This window comes from Squalius cephalus (genome assembly GCF_949319135.1).
Source record: "Squalius cephalus genome assembly, chromosome: 14".
In the NCBI taxonomy this organism is placed as follows: domain Eukaryota; kingdom Metazoa; phylum Chordata; class Actinopteri; order Cypriniformes; family Leuciscidae; genus Squalius; species Squalius cephalus.
In genome coordinates, this window is record NC_137135.1 from 29,792,229 (window position 1) to 29,819,711 (window position 27,483).

General features: G+C 37.8%; 2 protein-coding genes across 4 annotated transcripts; one reads left to right on the plus strand and one right to left on the minus strand.

Annotated features, from left to right (window-relative positions):
* The first annotated feature begins 17,920 nt into the window (after positions 1 to 17,920).
* atoh1b (atonal bHLH transcription factor 1b) lies at positions 17,921 to 18,787 on the plus strand. Of its 2 annotated transcripts, none has more exons than XM_079893406.1 (2): positions 17,921 to 17,991; positions 18,165 to 18,787. In XM_079893406.1, the coding sequence occupies exon 2, from the start codon at positions 18,193 to 18,195 to the stop codon at positions 18,772 to 18,774; it is 582 nt and encodes a 193-aa protein (XP_079749532.1). In that variant the 5' UTR covers positions 17,921 to 17,991; positions 18,165 to 18,192; the 3' UTR covers positions 18,775 to 18,787. The 2 variants fall into 2 exon arrangements, with proteins under 2 accessions (XP_079749532.1, XP_079749531.1); XM_079893405.1 differs by having other exon boundaries at positions 17,922 to 17,991; positions 18,062 to 18,787.
* A 178-nt stretch (positions 18,788 to 18,965) lies between these two features.
* dok3 (docking protein 3) lies at positions 18,966 to 27,340 on the minus strand. Of its 2 annotated transcripts, none has more exons than XM_079893403.1 (5): positions 27,269 to 27,340; positions 25,970 to 26,278; positions 24,588 to 24,678; positions 22,795 to 22,964; positions 18,966 to 21,860 (listed from the first exon to the last, which is right to left on the minus strand). In XM_079893403.1, the coding sequence occupies exons 1-5, from the start codon at positions 27,323 to 27,325 to the stop codon at positions 20,637 to 20,639; spliced, it is 1,851 nt and encodes a 616-aa protein (XP_079749529.1). In that variant the 5' UTR covers positions 27,326 to 27,340; the 3' UTR covers positions 18,966 to 20,636. The 2 variants fall into 2 exon arrangements, with proteins under 2 accessions (XP_079749529.1, XP_079749530.1); XM_079893404.1 differs by lacking the exon at positions 27,269 to 27,340 and adding an exon at positions 26,757 to 26,817 and having other exon boundaries at positions 20,621 to 21,860.
* Positions 27,341 to 27,483: the final 143 nt, after the last annotated feature.

A 27,483-nucleotide genomic window follows, 5' to 3' on the forward strand; every position in this document is an offset into this window, starting at 1 on the left:
GTTGGAAAACAATGCTGCATTCAGCAGGAAACATATTTATGCATGCACTGATGCAATGCTTAAAGTTGAATGAGACACACAGTGAGGTCGATATAAAATGGAACAAAGAGTAATATAAAATAGAACAAAGTTCCAGTGCAGATCCTCAAACTTCTTATTTTCATGCTGAAATCTGAAAGAACTTCAAACTGATAGCAAAGACCCCTTGACTCCTGCAAAGCCTTAAATATGTATGTATCCTATTTAAGAATTTAACGGCACCATTCAAAAACAGACGAGACTCCTGCACTCACTGTCTCACTTAGACTCCTCACCCCTGACACCACTGATACACACACTGACTTTATTCTATAACTCCATTACCACTAAAACTAGTGGCTATGTCTCACTCCCCCTAATACAGCCCTGCTCATCCATAAAATTATGTTTTACATAAAGGACCCGTAACTGAATGTGTGGTCGACCTGAAATGTCCACAACAGCTCTCAAATGCTACTAGTTAACTAATGCTCCCCCTGGTTTAATTATTCTATTTAAAGCCCCCGACTTTAAGGAGGGATGTTTTTTGGGGATCTAGTCTGCGTGCATATGTGCTTGAGACAGCCAATTAATTCAGCTTTTGGAAAGCGGGTGAAGAGACATAGTGACTTCCAGGCTGTATTAGTCATGCGGAGTGGCACAGAACGGCAGTCACTGGGGGAAGCTCTCATGCATTTTAAAGGTGATGGTGGAGATGTGCTCCTTCTCGTCTCTTTGCCTCCTGGCTCCGGGCCTGTCCTGTCCATGTCTCCTGTCATGGTGCCACGCCAGTGCCTGTCCCCTCACTGCTTAGACTCATGCAATTGCAGCCATGTGAGGAAAAACTGCACTTCCTCAACTCAACTGAAATTTAAAGAAATTCAAGCGTCTTTTTAATTGAAAAAGGGAACTTTGTCAGAGCAAACATTTTAATGTTAGCGTGACAAAGCTTTATATGAATTAAAAAAAAAATCTCAATTTGAAGGTTTAATAGGCCTTACAAAGAGATTTACTGACGATGGATGGATGGATGGATGGATGGATGGATGGATGGATGGATGGATGGATGGATGGATGGATGGATGGATGGATAAACCTATAGTATGATAGAACAAGATAGAACAATAGATGATGGATGGATAAAATTATAGCATGATAGAATGATATATAGAAATGGATGGATGGATAAAATTATAGCACGATAGAATGATAGATAGAAATGGATAGATGGATAAACCTATAGTATGATAGAACAATAGATAGAACAATAGATGATGGATTGATAAAATTATAGCATGATATAATGATATATAGAAATGGATGGATGGATGGATGGATGGATCTATAGCATGATAGAACGATAGATATAATGATGGATGGCTGGATAAAACTATAGCACAGTACAACAATGACAGATACTGAAGATAGATAGATAGATAGATAGATAGATAGATAGATAGATAGATAGATAGATAGATAGATAGATAGATAGATAGATAGATAGATAGAATGAAGTGGGAGTGAGTAAATAATTCTTCAACGTGCCATCACAAGGTAGGCGTTCACAAGAACTCTCACACAGAGCAATCACAACCACACCTTGGGTAATTTCACGACAACTACGGGGAACCTAAAGCAAACAACTGAGTTTAAATTAAATTTCCAATCACTCAGTCTTGTTAAATAAGACGGAAGGAGCGCTTAGAGACTACAGCTGCACTGAGCTGTCTCTGGGCTTGCAGAAGTGTTATGAGTAATTAAGACTCGGTTGGAAGCGGTTTTGGACCGCTGGAGGACTGTAACTGTACACTTATTGTTATCGACTTCTCTGCGGCTGCCAAAAGGTTACGCGCGTTACACAAGATCAAGAGCAAGACACTTGAAGATGAGTTCAGCATTTCTCAGCATCCTCATGCAAAAAGATTATTAAACAAATGCATCTTCTCATAATCTATTCATTTTTAAGAAGGGTTTTAGAATAGGTCCTCAATTATTCATGAATCAAAGGTGTTTCTCATGTCTTACAAATATTACTTAGAGCTTCACTGTAATGCAGGCGCACGTTATAAACACTCTTGTGGAGCTGGGTATTGTCAGGGGTGTGAGGTTGCAATAAAGCGCACGGCGAAAGAGAATTCACAAAAGTCTTTAATAAACAAAATACAAGAGAACACACAGGAGAATTACCAGGAAATAACTCAACACCATTTACACTCAAACTCAAACAAGACTGAATCAAAAACTGAGGAAACTAAGCGCTTAAATTCACGGGGAGAGATAATTAACCAGAACAGAAACAGGTGCGGGATTAATTAACAACCAAGGAAACTAACTAGGAAAACAGAACACAGGAAAATGAGCACAAAACACAAAAAACTAAACAGATAACCAGATAAGCTCAACTTTCGGTTCCAAAAACGGAGGCAACTTTCAGGGTATGTAAGTAGCCATAGCAATCTCTGAACATGAGCTGCTCCGAAGTTAGTTTAGTTTACTTCAGAGGTGTTTGCAGAGGAATGCACCCCAGATGTGTATTCCAGAAAGCAAGGTTATCTTACCATCAAACATACCCTGAACTCTCGGTTGATTAAACCAATCCTTGCTTACTCAAGGTATGCTGGTTCCAAAAACACGTCCGGGAGTAAGTTCATCCAACTCAAGAGTATTCATGATTAACACAACAGACATTCTCAACAGAGCGACGAATCTACGAGTCATCATGGAAACGAACGCTAAGAAAAAGCGTGCCGTACTACTTCTTTCTTCTCATTTTGTTAAATGCTGAGTAACATAGGCTACTGAGTGCATATCACCACATATTTGGTTTTAATCACTAGGGCTGGGTTTCGATTCAAATTTCAAGAATCGATTCGATTCCGATTCTCAAGATCTTGAATCGATTATCATTATTCGATTCGATCCGATCCGATCTTCGAGATTTAGATAATGGTTTTTGAAAAAAGCATTTTTTTCCAGCTGTTACCTGAATTACAGGACTGTAGTTATGCAACATATTGATACTATTATTATAGACATTCAACTGCAAATTAATGGAGTAGCCTATTGGTGGTTGTAAAGAACAATCCCCCTTCCAGAGTGTTGATACAACTGCTTTCACAAACTTGCACTGGTGTAGACGACCGAGGACGCAGAGGTATATCAGCAGCAGTAGACCGATTATTTAGACGTGAACCTGATGTAGGCCTATTATTAAAAATTACATTAAGAATTTTCCAAAAAGCTGCTACAGTTCAGATGCAAATGCACCTTTATTTTTTATTTTAATGATCAACATTTAGAACACATTTGTTCTAAGCCAGTGCAAATGTAAACAGATTGTTGGTTACTGGCTTCAGTAAACAGACAACGAGATGCGCAGATGGGCTATTATTTCAACCGCATCACAAAACTCATCCGTCCGCACCAACGTTTTTGACCAATTTTCAAAACACCACCCGCCCGCCATCCGCTTAATGTATGCATATATTTTTTATTTGATTGGTTAACCGCCCGCCACCCATCCGAAAATATAATTTTTCGTCACGTCATCCGCCCGATCCACGGTTTATCCGCTGAGTCCGCGGCTGTAACCGCCAAGCGCGCATCTCTATCAGAATGTAAATCAAATTTGAACTTACAAAACCTTTGCTTTTGTCAAGCTCGTTCTCTGCATTGCTTCTGAACCCGAAATGGTGCCAGATCGCAGCTTTGAGCGTTTCTGGAGTTTTCAAAGCAACCGCTTGCTTAACGTTACTGACGTTGTTTTAATGTCCTTCCACCTCGCGCGCATGCGTGAATTCATTGACGCGGAAAGTTAAAGTTCACGGGGAAAATCGATCCTCTGAGTTACGGATCGATCTTTAGAAATTAATATGAAAATCGATTCAGAATCGGTGAATCGATTTTTTCAACACAGCCCTATTAATCACTGTGAATAAGAACTATATTGTTTGTTTGATGCTATACAATAAAAAGAAAGACTGATTAAACTAAATACAGTCTGTGCTTGCAAAGATAACATGGCTGTATAAGTTTACTTTTTGTTTATCCATTTTGCTTCCACATTGCTTGAAAGGTAAGATATATCATATCACATTTGTCTTTTATTATAGAAATACATTATAGCATAGAAAAATCAAATAAAAACGTCAGAATGCAGATCAACAATGTGTGAGATTAGAATTATATAGCTAGGCCTATATACTATTATAATAGCACTTTATATATCGATATAACTATATATATATATATATCGATATAACTATATATATATATATATATATATACACATACATATATATATATAATATTGTGCGCAATCTGTCACGCCCACTGGAACCTCATCAATAGAGCACACATGCACTGAACACCTGAAGTAAACTAATCTAAAACTAAATCTTCAAATTTGCAGAGGCCAGTTGTAGCTCAACCTCAATGGCGGGAGTGCTTTCATCCCCACAAACTAAGAAACTAGCAAGGAAAACAGAATGCAGGAAAATGAGAATGAGAATTACAGTAAAACACAAGAAGCTAAACAGAACTAAACATGACTGTGACAGGTATTCACCACTGTTGTCAGTGCTCTAAAAAGTTAGCCTAGTAGATTTATTGCCATTTAACGCATTCAATGAACATAGGCCAGTTGTCTTGATTTACTGGTTGTGACAGACAACAAAGTAGCAAATCATGATGTTGAACACAATCACTCAAACACCAACTGCCTTGGAGCCTTTTGTAAATGGATATATGAACTAAAGCCTGGGAGTTAAAAACATAAAAAAGAAAGTATCTGTTCCTATATTTATATCCCCATGACTATATCCACCTTATTTTATCCTAATACAGAAATAAGATATAATAATGTAATAATAAATAAAAAATAATATGCAATATCAAGCAGCATAAAAGACTGTTTTTGCACTTTCAAATTACAAATGGCCACTACTGCTCTTACCTTAAAAATAAGGTGGATACTTTCACATAATATATTTTATGTATTTCAAGTATTCCTTGCATTTTTAAAATATTACTGAGTGTGAAAAATAGTAAGTACAATTGTCAATCTGCACATGGCTTGCTGATCAAAACCGTTGAGTTGATTCTCAGTGAAATTGTCAACTCTTCACAACTTCTAAACATTCCTTGATCACATGCAAGATGAGCCGTTCAATAATCAAAATCTGTCAGACATTCATGTATATTCCATACATATCTTTGACATGGAATGTCTGTCAACTGGCAAATGTTGACTTTATGACTTTACATGTAAAAATGTGTAAAATGGACATGCAAACATTTACATGTAGCACATTGCTACAAAAATAAATGTACTGTATACGGTGCATTATTTTTCTGTGTACTACAGTATTTATGTTTCCTATACAAACCTTTATAATGTTGAAATCTGTAGCCTACCTAAAAAGCTCAGTGTGATACCAATAGCATTCAGCGAGACAGAAACAAAATTCTTGGATAGGGCAGTAAACAGTCAGTGTCAGCAAAAAAGAAGAACAAAAATTAAATTTGTACATAAGATTTTCAGTGTTGACATGGTTAAAAATAAATTAAAAAAATGGTACAGTACAGTTTGATCAGCACTGCTCACACATTGACAGAAAACCTTTACATTTTGGTGGCATTGGCCAATTTACTGACACAATAACTAGGTTAAAGCATAAAATAAATGTTTGGGTGAGTTATTACATTTTGCAGAGTCGTGATGACGTCCCATGGGAAAGTAGTGACAGTTGCACTTACAGTTTAGAGAATGATTTAAAAAATTAGCCAAGCAATTGAGAAAAACTGTAATTTGATTTAACCCTTAATCGCATAACTTGGGTCTTTAGTAACCCTGGACGTCATTCACTACCGTCCTCATTCATTTTTTAAAGTTAGACATCAATCTTCTTAGTATTCCTCAATCAATTAATTATAAACAATAAAACAAGAAAAAAATTATAAAAGAATGTTCACTTTTTGTAAAAATTGTATAGGGTCGCAAACGACCCGAGGTGTGTAACAGTGCAAGTATTTTTTCTGCACAACAATAACTGAATCTTTGATGACTGAATAAGTGCAATTCACCTTTATTCCACAAGGTGGCAATGTCTGATACAAAAGTATGAAGTGACGTTTCACTCAAAGTTCCGCAGGCAGAAAACAAAAGAATAGAAAGTATCATCACCAAAACTTGAAGTGGCTCAGCGATTTACTGCAGAGCAAGTACTGAACGCTATAAAATATTAGCGTCACTATCATTTGATGGTGGATCTGGTGAAGAAGCTATCAGCGATCAAAATATTGATTTTGAAGATGTTGAAAATGATAGTTTTGAGAATGTTTGAGATGGCGAATATGATGCAGATGCTGAATGTACTGGGAAATGAGCTCTGATGAGGACAGTGATGACGGTATAAAACATCTGCTCAAACTGAACTCTTCCCAGCTCCAAAAGGTAACAAAATATGCTTTATTTTATTCTTCTGTAATTGATACTCTAATATCAAAAGAGTTTTATATTACCGCGACAGGTAGAGATCCATCCGTGTTAGATATAGATCCGGGTCACTAAAGACCCGAATATGTAATAATGATTGGAGAAACATTCATGCATTTAAGGGTTAAGTCTGGTGTATGATCTCACATTCTCATCCATCGTGCACAGGGCTGGATCCTGGCACCCGCGCACAGGTCTAAGACACCGACTCCACTTTTCTGTTGCTCATTCCAAGCAATTTTATGGGATTGAGCCCCCTCTCTGTTCCGCCTCCAACTTTCATTGGAAATGAATTGTGTCCTAGCGGGTGACTTCTTCCGAGCAGCACCTTAAACGATACTTCTCTCCCTGCTGCCCCACCTCCACTGCTATCTGTACATCTGTATCTGTTTATACTGCTGTCTGTAAGCCCACTAAAAAGTTTCCTTTAAAGCCGGCATGAAACAGAATTTGCAATTGTCTTTTCTTCCCTGTTGTGTATATCCGAGTGAAACATTTTCAAACAAGGAAAAATGACAGATAGCCATATCAGTCAGGAAATCCTATTAATATCTTTATTATTGTTGTTTTTGTTTGGAGGAGTGGAAGGAGAGGAGAGTGAGAAAAGAGGGGGGAAAGAAAGAAAACAGAAAAAAAATGTTAAAGAACCAAATACCCTAAAACACTCAACATCCCCAAAGGACATGTAGTGTTTCTAATTATAAGGTTTTTCTTTTCTCTTCTCTTTTTTTTTTTTTTTTTTTCTCCTCCCCTTATATTGTTGTTTGTGTTTTGTCGATATGTGTATTTTGTACAATTTCTGTATGTCTACCACTCATTCTTGCAATAAAACAAAACAAGGAAAAATGTAGGGAGAGACTTAAAGGGACAGTTCACCCAAAAATGAAAATTCTGTCAGTAATTACTCACCCTCATGTTGTTCTAACCCTGTAAGATTTTCGTTCATCTTCGGAACACAAATTAAGATATTTTTGATGAAATCTGAGAGCTGGCTCACTCCTTCATATACAAGGTAATTTCATCTGCTAGCCCAGAAAAGTCAGTAAAGACATTGTTAAAATAGTCCAAGTGACTACTGGGCTGGCAGATGAAATTACCTTGTATATGAAGGAGTGATCCAGCTCTCAGATTTCATCAAAAATATCTTAATTTGTTGGCGCCAATGGCCTTGTGGTCAGACATGTAGCTCCTTTGCGCTCGGACGGCCCGAGTTCGAGTCCCTGCTCGTGGACCTTTCCCAATCCCATCCCCCGTCTCTCTCCCACCTTGTTTCCTGTCATCTCTCTACTGTCCACAATAAAAAGGAAAATCACCAAATAAAAATCTTAATTTGTGTTCCGAAGATGAACGAAAGTCTTACGGGGTTAGAACAACACGAGGGTGAGTAATTACTGACAGAATTTTCATTTTTTGGGTGACCTAACCCTTTAATTTTGTTGATCTATAATTGATTGGATCATTGTTGTTTGGTATTGCTGCAATAATGTGGGTGACAGGTTGCTGGAGGTCGTGCCAGTGCACGTCATCAGTGAAGACATGAGGTTGGTGACTCAACAGAGGGCATTTACATTTACATTTATTTAATTCGATTTTTTTATTATGACTTACAAATGAAAAGTAATACAAAACAGAAGCTATTATTAATACAAGGTAGAATACAAGTAGTTTTACCGTGCCAAATTTCTGTACTACAGTAGTTCGACACTACAGCCTAAGTGCATTTATTTAAGGGCAAGTTATGTTTTTAAGTAAGTTTCTTTTTAAAGTGCAAAAAGGCAAAGTGTGAATAGGCTTGTTAGTCAAGTGCTCGCAGTTTTCGCAGCTCGGGTGAAGGTTGGGTGTTTTGCACCATGGGACACAGTGAGTGTTAAAGTTTTTGAAAGTGGCCTTGTACCATGCTGTGATTTCACCACCAAACGTGACACATGCACATTTTGAAGGGATGGGTTGTATTATTTTAATTTAAAGCGACTTACATTGCATTCAAGGTACATCAGTTCTTTCTTTCCCTGGGAATCAAACCCCTGAGCTATAGGTAGGTAGGTAGGTAGGTAGGTAGGTAGGTAGATAGATAGATAGATAGATAGATAGATAGATAGATAGATAGATAGATAGATAGATAGATAGATAGATAGATAGATAGATAGATAGATAGATAGATAGATAGATAGATAGATAGATGGACGGACGTAATAGAGTTCAGTCTCATCACACTTTCTAAACGCAGCTTTAGCAACACCCACAAGGCCACAAGGAGCGTACAAGGTCACGGAGAGATTCCAGGGATGCAGCCTTCTATTTACACTCATCAAATATGTACTTAACCTGGGTCAGCTGATCAAAGACTCATGAGTCGAAGTCTACAGATGATGTATGAAGGCTCCCCATGGATATAATGGCTATGTTATGATTTACAGTGTCTGTATTTAGCAGGGGACATTAATTACCGGGAATGGAGTGACAGGAACAATGGGACGAGGAGTGGGACGTCTCTGCTCTGGCGTTCTTCAACATCTCCCCCTGCAGCAAGGCCGACAGCAGCCCACTGGGCTTTACATTCGCCCTTCAGAAGCCCTCTCCCAGCCAGGAGCATCTGGAGAGAGAGAGAGAGAGAGAGAGAGAGAGAGAGAGAGAGAGAGAGAGAGAGAGAGAGAGAGAGAGAGAGATCAGAAAGATAAAGAGGATGATCCATGAAAGCAAAAAAGAGGAGTGGAAGAATCTGGTTAAAAATAAAAGGGCCTTTTTGGGGACTGGAGCACCAAAACAAGAGAAACAACAAAGGAGAGAGTTAAAAAGGGGACCTAAACAGTAAAGAAGGATTGAGTCAGTGCTCATGAAAGTCTTTACGAGTCCCTGTGATCCATTTTGCCATAACTCACATAAGCAATGGCTCAATGATCAGAGCGTGGTCACAGAATCATCTCTCTTGAACCAGAATCTTTCCCAAGGGGAGCGCAGCCTTCCTTACTCTCCCTCCAGCCGTATGCAGCAAGTTATGACACCTCAGGACAAGACCACACTGAAGGAGGATGTAAACATGGTACTGAAACTAATAAAAAACCAACAGACAGTCTGAAACATCCATATCCTCACATATTGATAAAACACCTCTGTGAGGATTATTCCTGTTGATCCATGCAGCCCAACTCGGACGTTATATATATACGGACGTTGTGCATCCAGCTTCGTGTGTATTCTCATCCCATCAGGACCTTGAAAGGAGTCCGTCGCTGATTTAATCAGCAGCCTTTTTGTTGACTTTTTCTCAGAACAGGAATTATTGATTGGTGATGTCACCGCGATAAGCAAAAATGCCAGATAAATGGCGATGAAAGACATGCAGTTCGCAGACGCCTCACCTTCCTCTCAATCAAATACAGTGTGCAGAGAGAGAAGCTTTGATGCAAACTGTGAATGTCACTTTCATTCTCATTACAGAAATTTCCCAAAGGACATGCACGGTGACAACGGTTAATATACAATCAACAACAGCTAGTTAATAAACAATTAAAAGAATGCCTCGAATAATTGAAACCGCCTCCGATAGTGTTACTGATTAGATTGTTAAATCGCTTCTTATAATGTCTCAATTATGAGAAACGTATCTATTGTTGCATGACTTAAATGAAAGATATTCTCCCATAAGTAAATCACTCTGCAAACTAAACATAGAATCAAGGTTCATTTTATATTGAATTAGATTGGATTACAGATAATTGCACCTCCTGTTAAATTCCACAGCAAAACAGGTGATGTAATGAGGTTACTAAATAAACCGATGGCAGACAGAAATGAAGACATATTCTGGAGAAATTGAACAGACAGGGACATGTTGGAAACACTAAAGGGTACGACATGAGGGCATTTTTGAGAGTCTTCACTGATCAGGAATCCAAGTTTGAAACACCCAGGACGCTATGACATTTCTCCCACCATGAATTTAATTACTGGGGTTACTAAGGGCAATGGGAAAAAGGAAAAGGACAGAGAGAAAGAAAGAAACTTGATACACAACAACTACAAAGTGGAGCGCTACTGCCCTCTGTTGATTTGAAACATTAAGCCATTTGATCTCATATTTGTCAGGATTGTACTCTTTGAATAGGGCAATAGAATAAACTAGCCTACAAACTGCACTTTTAAAAAAAAAAAGTTTAAAAAAATTTACAGTATGTTTTATTCCTGTAACCCATTTAGCAAACTATAGCTAAAATAAATCACATTATAGACTAATGTAATTTGATTGATGTGATTGATTATGTCTACTTACTCAAGTCACGGTTTATCAGACAACTGGAAGTCTTTCATTTTTGAAAGAAGAAATTCAGTTGTAGATTTCATGATCTTTCTCGTAAGGTATGAACACGAGAACACGAATGGTTTTCGTTTTGCCTACAACAGTCGCGCGCACGCACGCACACTTGTCTGCTTGATTATTTAGGGTGATTGTTATACGCATGCGTGTTGCTCAAATAGAATGTCATTGAAGGCACCGAGTCCACGTATGCCAGTTAATTTTTCTCTTCGGCGAATAACGAGTGGGCACAGTTCAATGAAATAGGCCTACCAGCTGTTTGGCAAGAATTTATAATAATCCTATATAATAATAAATAAATGGTTCTGCCTTTTGAGTATCTTCTGTTTGGTAGGCTATATGTTGGGTTTATTAATAAAAAAAAATAAACTTTGAGGAAGAATGTTTTATATTTTCTAATAAATTAATAACCCAAAGAAAGCAGAAAACAGCTGATTCAGCAGGAATAGCTATTTAAATATATTTTATGTTTTGGATACAGGAGTTCGAATATTATTTCTTTCTTACCGGCCCAGGTGTTTGGTAAAATCAGATATGTTAAAAGTCTCTGAAGCATGTTCGCAATGTAAAGTTCACCATGTCCAAACACTTTTGGAGCTTCGCTATTTTCTCCTCGCTCTCTCTCTGGTAAAGTCTAGACGGTACATTACTGCCATCTGTCGGAATGTAGAGAAAACGCCACAACCATTTAAACCCCTCTAGACCAGACGCAGTCCATATTAGTTTGTTAAAGAAAATAGATAGATAAATAAACAGCACTTGTATGTGTTTTCTTGCTGGTCGATGATGGTGGCGTACCAGTTTATTATAAGTCATATTCTTATTAGCCTTATTATTGGTCAGTGCAGTCAATAAGACATAGGCCTAGTCGTATTACTCTCTTGTTTGCAGCCACGTCTTTATTTAAAAAGGACTCATTAATTACCTACAACTCTTCAGGTGTGGATTGTATGCAGACCTCTGGCAATCATGTGTTGTGAAAGCAAAGCTATTTGGAGTTATTGAATTATGGGTGCCACTGCTGAATTGTTTGCCTATGAATGAGCCACGCGCCTCTCGGTGTCCATATGCCATTATGATGCGTCATGTTGAGTTTTACTGATGGTGATCATGCAGAATTATAGTTGATTTTCAGACTACCATAACACTTTATAATAACTTTCAGTAATCCAACTTCTCAGTCAACATCTACACTACCTTCTTTCTTTTTTTCTCTTTTTTTTTTTGAAAGAAATTAATACTTTTATTGAGCAAAGATGCATCAAATTGTTCAAAAGTGACAGTATAAAGGCATTTACATTGTTTAAAAAAAATTCTATTTCAAACTAATGCTGTTCCTTTGAAGATTTTATTCATCAAAGAAGCCTGAAAAAGTATATCACAGGTTTCACAAATATTTAAGAACTGGTTTTGCTCTATTTTTGATTAAATTTGAAATTACAGCCTTGGTTTGCATAAGAGACTTATGACACAAAACTTTTGAACGACAAAAATGTCAAATATAATATAAATATATTATGCAAATAGCCAGCAATTTGGCTAATGCTAATGCCTACAATTCAAAATTTGCTATGCAAACTTTTGAACGATAGTGTACCTTCCTTGACAAAAACTAAATATTTTTTAATTAAGAGATTTTAACAAAATCACTAGAGTACACATACATTTACGTAATCAGACTTTTGACTCAAAACCAGTTACTGTGATATAGGCTAGGCTAGCCTAACCCCTAGTGAAAATATAAAAAATATGCTTTTATGAAAATATCAAAGTTTCAAAACTATCCATATGTCACAGTAAAAAAGAAAGAAAGAAAAGAACATGGGACATATAGGCTATTTTAATGTGCACTATGTTAACCCTACTTTATATCTGTGGTTAATATTGACTGTGCTGTATTGCTAACTTGCACTCCCAAAGTACATATTGCATTAACTGACTTCAGCCGAACTTTTTTTCTTTTAGAGCTTATGTAGCCTACAGATGAAATGAATTCTGTTCACGTCATTGAATCATTTTCCTGTCTATCATTGTAAAGCTGCATCGAAAACAAAAGCACGATATAAATAAAGGTGACTTGACTTGACGCAATGTTGGTTGGTATTGCACTTGTTATGTCATATGGTCCCCTGTGTTTTTTTGTTGTTTTTGTTTATTGTGCATTATGTTGTTATAGACGTGTGATAGCCTATAGGCTACACTGTAATGATTCCACTGAAGGCAAGGCTTAAGAGAACCCAAGTGCAGATAAACATGAACAAACATAAAACAAAAGCGTGGCGTGGCGTTAGAACAAAAACATGGACATGGAGCTTACCATCAATGGTTACACAAACAAAACTTGACAAAGACACATGGCAAACATGAGGGCTTAAATACAAGTGGACTAATGACAAGAGAGGGACACATGTGGAACAATGAACCAATGACAACATGACACATCAGACAAGGAACATGGCAGAATCACATGACTATGACAGAGAATCACATGACAGACATGAAACATGACCAAATCGTTACACCTACATTGTTAGTTGTGAAAGTGTTCATGAACACCTAATAAAAACAGCATTGAGAAAAAAGTTTTGGTTTTGGGTTCATATGTTAATTAGCTCATCTGAGCAAGAGTGGCCGCTATTCTCGAGCTGATCAATGGAACAATTGCATTGAGCAAATGGTTACTGTAGGCCTAATTATTGACGGCATTGATCCATCATAATATAATGTGGATTTTAATGAGCCCTTAGGCTCAACAGAATATTACTTCCGTTCCTAAAATTAATGAGCCGCTAATTTGCTTAATTTGCGGGTAAACCCCTAAATTAGACTCAGAGTGACAAGACAGTATCTAAAGCAGCACGTCCGTACCTCGGGCTGAATGGGAATAATTACATGGGGCTGAGATCAAGGGCGGTGTTGAGATAGGCGAGCGATTTTCACTGTTTCTCTGTGATATTGTCTATTGTGTGAAAAGTGGAAGCGTTCGATCTCTGCAGGTCTTTAATTATCTAAAGGAGAAACAGGCGATGCACGCGCACCCCGGGTCAGACGCGGATCATTCACCCGCGCTTGACTGAGCTCTGAAGAAAGAGTCCATCGTTTCAGGCTCTCCGCCACTGCTGGAGTTTATCGACGTATTGTTACTATTACTACTTTTTACATAAACACGAGCCTAGATGTTCTATTTACAGCCTTTCGTGTTTGTCGTGGCGCATATTTTCATCTGTGGCCGGTTGCATAAACTGCTTGACCTCTCAGTTATTCACTTGTTTTGTTTTCTTCAAAACTGGCCCTGACTTTTTAAAGCCAGTTAGCCAACATCAACATGAAAAGGCATTAGTCTAATTTAAATCGGAAAAGAAAGAATAATCACCTCTTGGTCTTCTTAAACTTCTTAAGACAGTTAGAGGCTAAGTTTATGCAACTGGTCTAGAGGCTCGCAAAATCGCGTGCCTAAGGAAAGGTAACCAGACCTTATTCAGAGCAGCGCCATGACATGTATGAAAGCGAGGCTGTGTTTGACCGAGGGATAGATTTACCGTGTTTTTAATGGCATCCACACAATTTCCCTCAACTCATGTTGTCTGGAATTTTTCTGTCTACTGAAATCTCCTGGAAATATATTTTTTGCAGTGTTTCGTCAGCAGAACAATCCAAAAACACATTGTAAAAAATAAAATAAAGATCAATAAGTAGCTAATGACAACATATGTTTTTACATTGCTTTAACTTTTCTACTTTTTTTAGTTATGCAAAATTCAACTTATGTTTTTAAAGTCAGTTTAATGTAGGCCTAATTTAAGTTGAAATGACTTAAGCATCCAAGTTCATTGAACTTAAAAATTTAAGGCAGTTTTTTTCTATCCCTCTGGCCCCTCAGAGATGTTGTGAACAAGGTCTATAATGTTTGAGCACTTGACAATATGTATAATGCGTTTATTTATTACTTAATTAAAGATGTAAATATTAAAAATAAAGCATAAACAAATCTGTAAAATAAGCTGCATTTGAAGAGGGGTGCTTGGCAATTTGAGTTGCAGTCTTTTTAATGACAATTAGGATTAACACTTATTCAAATTCTTATTGAAATCATTATTTTTCAGAATTTATAATCGAAAACGATCATTTTGATTGCAGACATATTATTCTTTTCTGTTTTTCATTAATCACTCGTCACTTTTGACGCTGTTCTGCCAAAACCTCAATAAACACTGTGCATCAATAACAATAATGACGCCATGGGAGCTCATACATTGACCTTTGATATGTTCCCAAAACCTTCCGCGGTCCTCCACTGTCCGCCACCCCCGTCTCAAGGCCTATACAGCAGATGGGGAGTGTGTCTCTGTCTGCTCAGGGCTGCAGGCTGTTGCGCTGGCAGTAGGATAGCGAGAATTAAATATTCATGTAAAAAATGAATGGAGAACCCCTGCGCGGAGAGCGTGCCCATTTATTCAGCTCGCGCAAGCCTCATTAACCCGATGACTGGCTAGCAGGTCACGCTGATTTCCTTACCAACATTTAACATCTACCGCCTGTCTTCAAACACACACACACACACACACACACACACACACACACACACACACACACACACACACACACACACACACACACACACACACACACACACACACACACACACACACACACACACACTTACAGAGCGACAGAGAGGAATTTCAAACCTTCCCTTTGGAGTTTCAGAAAATAATTGGCTTGTTCAGATAAAACAGGGTATAGTTTATCATGTCTATTCTGTGACTCTGTTTTGATGTTTTTTTTTATTATTTATTTTTTTATGTTCAGCAAATGCAGAAATACAAATGTCTTTTTTAAAAGTAGCCTAGTAGGCTATCCCTTACAAATATTTTACCACAGTTGTCAAAATACCATTATTTGCCGACACTGCCACCAAAAAGAACGATATTAAACAACACATTACAGAAATTATACAAAATGTTGCCTAGCTTATTTTTTAATAAAAAAAGGATAGATTTAGATGCTGCTACTGAGGCCCAGCAAGCATTTTTGCGTTTAAAAGACGTCAAATAGCCGTCCAAACACAGCCCTGACGTCTAGCTAAAACAAAGCAAAATTTGGACTGTCAGTGCAAATTGAATAGATGTCTAACCTTAACCCAATAATAGAAGCACAGGCTACGCATAGAACATGTCAAATAAATTAAACCAAACACCTTGTAATCACTGTTAACTTTGCTTACATGATGGAATATGAATAACAGCAAGTTATTTTGGCAAAAACGACATGTAACCAAATTCAAGGTTATTTTGGCTAGAAGTGGGTTAGCCTACTATGGCCAGACTGTTGAAATGACAGCTATTGCTTGCTGGGATAGCCTACTACATTTTTATTTAAAAAATACAGTGCACTTTTTGAAAAGGAAGAATACTTTACTATGATTTTAAAGAAGCATCAATATGGAATTTTGACATTATTTCCATATAGGCTACTTTTTATAAGAACTGCGCGCGGCTCGAGGAGAGCTGGCCCCTGTAAATTAAAATGATGATGTTGCTCAGTGATTAACACTGTCATGGATGAGGGGGGAAAAGTGTGAAAGTTAAACGATCCCTGGACGCGTCGCAGCATATGGGAGACGTTAGTGTCGGCCTCTGACTGTGAGACGGGTGCCAGGGGACAACAGATGACTGGGCTGAAGTTTGCTACTCTATTCAACTCTCACGAAGAGCAGCCTCAGAGGGGCCACTGTCATCATACTCTCTCTCTCTCTCTCTCTCTCTCTCTCTCTCTCTCTCTCTCTCTCTCTCTCTCTCTCTCTCTCTCTCCCTTTGAGCAAAACAGTCTCGTGTCAAAAGACGTTGACTTGGACGTTAAAAACAAATAAACAAGAAATAGACCTATAGAAAACATCAGTGACTCCCTAGCCCAGCTGTTCGACACAATGTTGACATAGTATTTTAGAAAGGCGTCTATGCTTCTCTGCGCATTTACCAAATTTGATAGGCTAACTAAATTAATGGCATGCACGTAAGCAAGTAAATAAAAATACACTATAATTAAATACACAGGCAAATACATATAGGCTACCTTTCAACTGCGTTTTTTAAAAGTTTCAGTAGGCTAACCACAAGTTAGTTATCTAGCCTAGCTCGCGAACAGAAGTCCCCTTCGCCTGAGGAGTTAACACGCAGTTTCCGTTCAGACGCACGCCGACACAAATAACTCTCGTCATTGTTTATCATAAGCTATATCGAGATTTTTTATTTTTTACACCATAAGCACATTAAAAAAAAAAAAAAAAAAAAAAAGAAAAAAAAAAAGGTGTTTTGTTTAAAACATCGTTAAGACTTAAGTTAAATGCTGGCTTAATAATAATAAAAAAAAAATAGATGAAAAAGAAGAATTAAAAGAGGCTATTGCAATGAATTATTTTCTTTAACTTTAAACAACATGGTCGTTTCGTGTGTTGTTACTGAGCGTCTCCACCTATGATTTGTCCAAATATTGTTTTGCTTCATTGCTAAATGATTTATGACGAGACTGAAGACACTTATCAGTTTTCCTGGACTTCGCTGACGACAGGTGCGACTCACGAACTGCTTTCCACCTGCTCGTTTTATTGCTGCAGATTTTACAGTTTATTTGAGAAGAAATATGACGCTGCTATGCAAGTTTCTTGCTAGATTTTATTGAATACCAATTCCGTTGCTTATCTTGGAAAGTGGATAAGGATGTTAGATCAAGTCCTCTGAGGTTTGAGATTTGAGTTCTTCTGACTAGACTATTTATTTCTAACTTTTTAGATGCATATAGGCTAGACTCTGTTTTTATTAAAACAGGAAAACACATCACAAAATATGTCATGATTTAGATGTAAATAAATGAAAACATAATTTTAAAATAAATATTACATGCTATTTAAATCCAAAGTAGGCTAAATTAGTTAGGTTAAAGCATATGTTAAAATTTCAGTTGATTAAATTCTAATCTGTGTTGTGATCAATCTTTGGAAAATCTTCTATCACCCCAGGACATGCAAGGAAGAAAAAAAACAACTCTTTATTCTATGGAGGATTGAGGAGCAGTTTCTATTGGCTGTGAGCACTCAACAGGAGCATTCAGGGGAGGAGGGAGGGAGGTGATGCCACTATAAGGCCGACAAGGATCCTGTCTGAAGGTAAAGGGCCCACCCAAGGCACCAAGATTGAGTTCAGCATTCTCCATACTTGATTTTTATTTTTTTGTAGCCTACATTATATCAGCCATGACAGCAAAAACCAAACTTTTGCACTGGTCAGATGGAAAATTTCGGGGACGACCTGATGAGTTTTCTCTCTCTGAACATCCGAGGTTGACCCGCAGTGACCCACGGGCCTGGATGACCTCCGCGACCCCCCCGTACTCATCCGCAGGGGACCACTACACTCACACGTCGGTGGATGCCGCCATGGACGAGTACATGTCTGGAGACAACAGTCCTTTGACATCGGAATCTGATCTGGGAGGATCTAAAGCACATGGGGGTTCCAAGCAAAATCCCCCCGGACCTCAAAGACACAGACGTGTGGCCGCTAACGCGAGAGAAAGGCGGAGGATGCACGGACTGAACCGAGCGTTCGACAAACTGAGGAGCGTCATTCCGTCCTTGGAGAACGAAAAAAAACTCTCTAAGTACGACACCCTTCAGATGGCGCAGATTTACATCACAGAACTGTCCGATTTGTTGGATGGTGTTGTGCAGTCGGATTGCAGAGAGCTGAGGGATGGATGCAGCGCATCTGGCAACCATGGTAACCTTGGTCAGAGGAGTTCAGCTCAGACTTTGAGGACCAGCATCCCTTACGCAATGGACGCACCTTCTAATTTTGTTCCGGAGAAAAATGATGTCACGTTAAATGCGAGTGATGGCGAATCGTCCCATTTCAGCGACATCGAAGAAGGACAGACTGGAGGACGCTGATGGCTTTGCTGGATTGACTTTGAGACTGTGGCACTCTGATTAATCATAATTTATTTGTCTGTGTTTTAGTAGACACTGAAGGAACCAAATAGATAGGCCCTGTTGATAATGGTTAGTTCTTCTAGACAATGCTTCATTAGGCTACTTGATTGTCAACATTTCTGAAAACTCACAAAAAAGGGAAGGAAAAAAATATACAAGCCCTTTAATTGCACTTTAAAACAGACAATTACATAAATTTGGATTTTTTCCATTCCACGTGTACAAAACCTTCATCAGTAATGACAAAAATGCTATTTATGTCTCTGTGATTTTTTATTACCTCAAAAGTTTAATAAAGATTTTCTTTTCATATATTTATCGGGATTGCTTCGATTCATACATTGGTTTCATCAATCTGAATGGCTGAAAAACGTTGCACTTAGCCTATTACATTTATTTTAAAAAATAAAAAAAGTTGTTTCATTCGGTATCACATTCCATTGATTAACCAGCACTTGTAGCGTTTGAAACAGTTTACCAAAAACTCGCTCTTTCTTTAGGTTACATAGTTTCTCCAGTAGTTGGTGACAAAGTAGCCCAAGTGTCTGTGTGTTGTGCGAGTCGTTAAAACGGATTTACTCAATAGATTTGTTCACGACTGAAATAAAATCGTTAAAAAAGTTACACGCTTTCCCAATGTCAACAAATCAGGTAGGCCTATGGAAGTATGACTTTTGTTGAACCTTAAAATTATCAAGACCCAACGAGTTTCTGTAGGCCCACCACCCGTATGCCATTTCAATTGAGTCAACATTATTGCGAACCAATTTCTTAAATTGTTTTAAACTCGACTGACTCACATGATGAGTCTCCGTTGAATTGGTCAGCACAGCAGCCTCTTTTCACGAACGACATGCTTCATTCAATCAATTCGTTCACGAATGAGTTTAATCAAATAACTTCTTTGGTTTAATCAAGGGCAAGGCCACAAGGGGGCGTGTTCGTAGTAGTCCAATCAATGAACTGCTTATTCAAGGTCAGGGTTTAAAGACATGTGAGGCGCTTCAAATGGGATTTCACCAAATGAAAAAGATAACTTAAAGGAAGTATTAAAACAGTGTTTCCCAACCCTGTTAATGGAGGCACACCAACAGTACACATTTTCAAACTCTTCCCATTCAGACAAGTTTCAACTAATCCGCTCCTTAGTAGAGACTCCAATACCAGAAATAGATGGGTCAGATAATAAGGGAGAAGTCCAAAATCTGTACTGTTGGTGGACCTCCATGAACAGGGTTGGGAAACGCTGCATTAAAGTGAGTTTATCCAAAAATAAATATTGTGTCATCATTCATTCGCCCTCAAGTTGTTCCAAACCTGTAAGAGTTTCTTTCTTCTGTTAAGAAGATATTTTGAAAAACGTTGGTAACCAGACAGTTGATGGTAGCCACTGACTTCCATATTAGGAAAAAAATTACTTAGTCAATGGCTACCGTCAACTGTCTGGTTGCCAACATTCTTCAAAATACTTTCTTCAACAGAAGAAAGAAACTCATACAGGTTCAGAACAACTTGAGGACGAGTAAATGATTACAATTTTCATTTTTGGGTGAACTATCCCTTTAAAAGACACAGAGGCGACAACCGCACCCAACTATTTCATGCCAGTTAGTAATACACATTTTTACAAAGACTTTTCTAATAAAATCATTTACTTTAGTATTCATATCATACAGCTTTCTCTAGATTTAGTCATTAGCCTATCTCACATATTCTGTACATTATTATTGAAAAAGTATGTGATAACTTACCACACCGTATAACACATATCATTTACATCAATCAGGCTAGCAATAACCTCAACTATAGACATGGAAACCTTAATCAGTCATCTCCTCATCTATATTGTCTATCTGATCGCGACTTCCCCCATGTGACCTGGAAGGAAATTGGGGTTGCATTTTGGACCGGTCTTTAAAAAGAATGTTAGAAAGGGTCTGTTTGAAGTTGACAGGGACTTCGCTTGAAGTGATCACGGGAGTTTGTTGGTCAGCGTTTGGCTGCTCTTGATCATCGTTGTTCTCAGTCTGTCTGTTCTTAAGCTTGGAGGCAAAATTCACTTTGCTATACAGATCCTCAATATTGGGTTGATCCTGCTTGGCAGTTGTCTTAGCAGTCCAGTTAGTGTAGGGAGGAGTCTCATCATCGCTGCTGTCAGAAGGTTCTTGTGATGATTTCCATTCCTTCTCTTTCTCCACAATTACATCTGTATCCGGATTCATGTGAATTCCAAAGTGTTGTGGTAGACTGGGAGGTGTTGCAACTCTTGGGAGATTCATTTTTGCTCTTGGTTTTGGTTGTGGAAATATTACTGAATACAAAACATCATCTGGGCTACCCACAGGGCTTTTGACACAAGAAGGTGGATCTGGTAAGGAGATGTTTCTGCGTGATAGTGCCGGACACGGTCTTTCTTGATTTAAGTTAGCCGGAGGAAGCTTTTTAATATTAGGCCTGTCCCGTGGTTTGGTTTTAGGCAAGGGTGGTGGCAGTGGAGGGGCTTGTTGAGGAGGGTTGGATGATGCCAGTAGCTCTTGGACATTTTGGTGTGTGAGAGCTCCTTCCATGACCCTGTGTTTTGGCTGCCCATAATTCTGCAGTGCAGGTGGGCAAGGTCTTTCCTGATTCTTGTTGACTTTAGTTTTGGGTTTTGGTGAAATTGGTGGGGCTGAAATGGATAGTGGAAGGGGTATGGGTGGTGGCAACCGCTCTTGGAAACTCTGGTGTACGAGAACCTCCTCAATGGTTTTGTGTATCGGCTGTCCATATTTGCATTTTAATGCTGGACGCGGTCGCTCTTGGTTCATGCTGATTGGAGGAGGCATTTTCACCTTAGACTTGCCCTGTGGTTTGCTTTTAGGCGAGGGGGGCTGAGGTGCAAACTCTTGCGGAAGAGCAGAAGCTTGTGCCAGCAGTTCTTGGACACTCTGGTGCATGATGGCCTCCTCAATGGCCCTGTGTATTTGTGACCCCTGTTTTGACAAGAAAATGAACTGACCCTCCCCAGTTTGACAGCGACGACCAGCCTCGATCATAATTCCCCCCTGAAAAGACATAAATAGTTCAAATTCAAAAACTTATATTCACTTATATTCAAAAAACTGAAACAAGAAAATAATTCTATATTTTCAATCATTAAAGATCCTCCTTGCCAAAACATTCTGTTTCTACTCATCAAAGAATCCAGAAGAACTTTCCACAAAAATTGTAAGCAGCACAATTGTTTTCAACATTGATAATTATAAGAAATGTTTCTTGAGCACTAAATCAGCATAATAGAATGATTTCTGAAGGATCATTTGACACTGAAGACTGGAGTAATGATGCTGAAAATTCAGCTTTGACACCACAGAAATAAATATTAAAATATATTAAAATTGATTTTTTTTTATATAATTGTAATAGTATTTCACAGTATTACCTTTTTTTTACTGTATTTTTGATAAACTAAATGCAATTTTTGTGAGCATAAGGGGCCATTTACACAACTTTTTTTTTATTGCGTTTAAGCCATTTTGAAAGATTGAAAACGCAAGATTTTGAAAACGGGTTTCAAAAATGTATGTTTTTGAAAACGATACTGTTATCGTCTCCATGTAAACAACAAAAATGCAAATTTGAAAACGTTGACGTGCGTATTACGTGTTTAGTCTATAGGCACATAGTGTTTCTTTACAAAGTGAAATTTACAACCTCTGGCCTGAGAGCAGAATACAGCGTTTTAGTCGTTATCGCGGATCCGTGTGAACGGGGATTGTTTTGACAAAGTTGTCATCTCTGTACGCAAAAAAACAAAAACGTTTCAGTTTTTAGTACATCGTCGTCATGTAAACGTGCCCTAAGACAGTGGTTTTCAATCATGGTCCTTTAGGGAATTATACATATATGTGTGTGTGTATATATATATATATATAAAATTTATATAAGCAAAAATGTTGAGTCAGAGGGTTACATATCTCTTTATTCCTCATGAAGCACCTTGACTTGGCCAAATCTCCGGAGGAGCCTGTAGGGCCAGCAGTAGATGGACTGTCCGGTCTTGAGGTCCAGCAGGCAAATAGCCTCTTTCTCAGAAGACAGCAGGTATGAACCAGACATCCTACACCTCTTAGATGCATCTGTGCTCTGCACTGTCACCTGGAACTGGCCTGTGGGGTGGAATTCATAAAAACATCAAACCAAAGTCTCTCTGGACAAACCATTTGATGTCAGACCTCTGGAACGAAAGACTAAATAAAATATATTTTACAGGGGTGGCCAAGACTTATTAAGTAGTGAAATTGATTACATGAATAATTGGTCTAAAAGCAATCTTAAATTTTGATCAATAGGAAATAAATATCTTTTAAAAAAAAAAACAGGCTGCATAAATCTAACTTTACCAAAATATTTTCACATTTCTTAAATCATTCTAGTTAGCTAATATATTCATACACACACACACGCACATATAGTCATAGTATATATATATATGTGTATGTATAATATCAGTCTTTAAATGAAAGAGTTTAAAGTGTACCTGAAGTATACTTGCAATAGTTCCAGTTTAGCACAATCAAATATACTTAAAGTCCCCCTGTAGTCAATAATTTTATCCATTAAAACTCATCTTTGATCACCAAAAATTACATATTTAAAAAAAAATAAAAAAAATAATTCCCTTGACATTTTGACAAATTTGCCTTAAAATAGCTTGAATGTAACTTACACCCTTGCCTCATTTAGTATACGAGGATCTATGAATATGCACATTCAGCACTATTTCTGGATAACTATAGTACATTTAATACTAAATTCGTTTTTTTTTTCCAATTTAACACACTTTAAGTATACCAATTTAGTATGTTAAAAGTACAATAGCAGGATATTCATATTAAGTACATACTGAAAATATGTAAATGTATTTGTAGTATACTTGTAGGGTATGTACTGAGGGGCCCTTAGTTTCTAACACCTTTTATGCACACATAGATCTATAGTCCAACAGCAATACATCTGTCTGGCTCAAAAACAGATTTCAGATAACCGTTACTTCGTGTTTCAAAGAATTTGCGTTATCAGTGTTGCAAGTCATCTTGAGAATGACCACCAGTTTCTCTGAGACTAGACTTCTTATCATTTATATTTAACTGTTATTTAACGCATCTCTGGGTGAGCATTTTAATGCTAAGAAAATGGGGAAAACTAGGAATGCGCTGCATAATATTTATTTATGAGAAAGAGGAAGGTAGATCCCAAAATGTTTTAAATAAGTAAAATTTACAATAAAACAAGACCTGTAACTTCTCACCAGACTACTTCTAAATAAGACAGAAATATGTCAAGATGCTGAAACGAACAGCAAGATATGATGCAAAACCAAAGACGGCCATCTGCACGAGTAGATGACAAGAACTTAGACTGAAACCTGAACACTTTTAGACTTAATGTTCAAAGATAAGGAGATAAAACAATATTTTGACACTTTTTATAACTTTTTCATTTATCTACCGCAATAACATCTTTGAAGTGTCTTAACTTTGGGATTTTTGATATCAAATAGTATGTGTGAGAGTGAATATTTCTGTGCTCTTTTCTTATTATTTTAGACCTACATATAGATACAGGACCACATAATGGAAACAGAAGTAGGTCTGCATCATTAAAACACATCCTCTTGCTTAACTGAAACAAACAGTTGGTTACACCTAGTTTAACAGTAGCTAATCGTTATCGTGGTTCTGGATCAGACTTCGCTTATAGCGAGGTGTATTTTCAGACCCCAGTCTCACCTGCTCCCCAGGTGGAGTACACTTGATTATCAGCCAGTGGCATGTATTTATCTTTCTGGACTTTCCTGGCATCTTCAGTTCCTTGGGTTTTCTAAAAAAAAAAAAAAATAAGGCAGTTGATAGCAATGTACATTAGTAATTCCTCTTTTTATGCTATCAATCTTTGAAAAGAACAATCTTGTGCAATCATAAACTCAAAGGTGTGGTTATCAACACTTCCTCTGTGACAGGCGAGCTGTTGTGAGAAGCTGTACCTTAAAAACTGTTTGTCATAATAGATGTGTTGAACTTAGTCACTTTAGTACTTGGGAAATGTACTTCCATTCAATGATGACTTGCTTTATGAGGGCTTACAAGAAAGATGCAACTAAAATGATTCAAATAACTGCTTGATTTATCAACACTTAATCACACATCTCTTGCTTCTGCCGAATAGTTGGTTAATGACTAGATATGAGACAAAATGTTGTGTTAACTAGTTTAGGGTATCGGACAAACTTGCTGTTGCCTGGTTTTAGGTGTCAGACAAAACTTGTACTGGTTTTGGATACATGAATGGATCAAAACGGATAACTTCTGAGAGGAGACTGGATCCTATGATATGTTCCTAGATCAAAATCCTTGTTCGTAGTTGCTTGAACAATTTATCAATAATATATTTTAATAATTTCCCTTTGATTTTAGCAGTGGCTCATAACTAAAAAAAAAGGCAACATATCACACTCAACTTTTTAACTTGATGCAACTAATTCGCTCCAATTGAACTGAAATACTTTTATTTATCTAATGAGCTACAGGTAGCCTTTTGAACTTAAAACTTATTTTCAAGGCAAAAAAAAACAACTAGTTGAGCCTTAAAAATTATTGTCAAGGCAACTAAAAACAACTAGTTGAGCCAACTTGGAAAAAAAATAAGTCAACCTATCACACTCAACTTTTTAGGTTAACTCAAATAATTAGCTCCGGTTGAGCCAACTTAAAAACTTTTGCTCATCTAATTAGTAAAGTAGTCTTTTGAACTTAAAAATTCTTGTCAAGGCAACTATAGAATGTTTTGCATTTAACAATGCAAACAGCTGCATTGTTGTTAGTAACACCCAGGCAAATATATTGCATACAAAAGTTGCAATGAGATGTACGAGTTTGTGTAGCTCAAACACTCCATAATGGTGCTAGCAATGCCAAGGTCATGGGTTCAATTCCCATAGAATGCACGACCAAATGAAATAGCCTACCTTGAATGCAATGTAAGTCGCATTGAATAAAAGCATCAGCCAAATATGTAAATGAAATGTAATTGTCAAAGTTATGGTTAAGGATAGGGTTTGTTTGACAGGAATGTTTGACCCAAGAACACATTGTACTTTGCAAAATCCTCATACCTGAAATGCTAGCTGGCACAGAACAGAGATCCAGTCCTCTCGAGTGGGAGCAGCGATGGTGTAGGTGCATGAGGTGGTGTTTAAAAAGAAGGCAGAGCAATCCGTGGGACAGCTCTCTCCTGGGGCCGGGGTGATGCTCAGACAGTCTGTCAGGCGAATCACCCGTTTGTCCGTCTTCCTGAGCCCCGCAGGCCTCGCAACGGCGAACCCCTTCAGACCCCCTCCATCACGCATGTCGTACAGCTCCATGCGACCAATCCCTGCAGGGCTGGGCTCAAACAGAATCAGCCAGGATTTCCGCCATATCTTCTGCAGGAACAAGGGGAATGTTTAAATGGAGGCAAAGACAGAGTAAGGAAAATGAATTATTTTGTAGCATAACTCGGAAGGGTTTATCAGACTGTCTGGTTCAGTACTCCTCCACTGGGACTGGTTAGTATATGGGAGAGCATGCCAGAGGCGGCAGCAGAAGTTATGAAAAGTTGCTTCGTTTAATCTCCTATGCATGATTCATAGCCGTTAAACGCTACCATGAAGATGGAAGTACCTCAGGTGGTAACCAGCTGCCGTTTCCCTTCGATTAATAATGTACAGTTGAATATTTCTGACTACCTATAATTCCCAAGGCTAGTTGTAAATAATTAAAGGGTTGTTTTAATGCTGTTATAACTGTGATTAGCAATGGTTTTCCTGCCTTTTCCTTTTCATTACTTCCTAGCTAATAAATTGTAATTACTTTAAAGGAGCAGTTCACCTGAAAACAATAATTCTGTCATCATTTACTCACCCTCATGTTGTTCCAAACCTGTATGACTTTTTCTTCTCCAGAACACAAAAGATGATATTTTGAAGAACGTTGGTAACCAAACAACATTGGAGTCCATTTACTTACATTGTATGGATAAAAAAAAAAAAATACACAGCAGGTTTGGAATGAAATGAGGGCAAGAGTAAATGATTAAAAAATGATTTTCATCACTTGGTGGATTTTAATCTCCCTTTAAATCTGTTGATATTTATATGCATTTGCCTGACATTTTTTTTAATCAAAGTGATCACATTTTATCAGTATGCGTGTTCCCATGCAAGTTTAACCCATGACCTCGGCCTGGCTAACTTTACACTCAAGCAATAAACTATAAAATATACTATTATAAGTAATATAAAATGCATAAAAACTAATGCATCAAATATAATAGTAGTACTAATACTAGAATTCAAATAATTAATAAATAAAATTAAAGCCACACAATTTCCACGTGTAAGTGTTAAATTATAATTTTCAATGAACAACCTTACCTTCCCAAACTTGACCCCCTGCAAAAAGAGCGGTCCCTCTTTAGAGATTACGTCCATTGTGCTAGTTTGCCTCTAAGTGCTCCTGTCCAGTTCCTGTATTTACTACAGAAGGTGACAAAACAGAGAGAGAGAGAGAGAGAGAGAGACAGAGACGTGTATGATGCTAAATTTGATAGTAATCATGCTTCAGTGAGGTTTAGGGGGTCACGTCATTC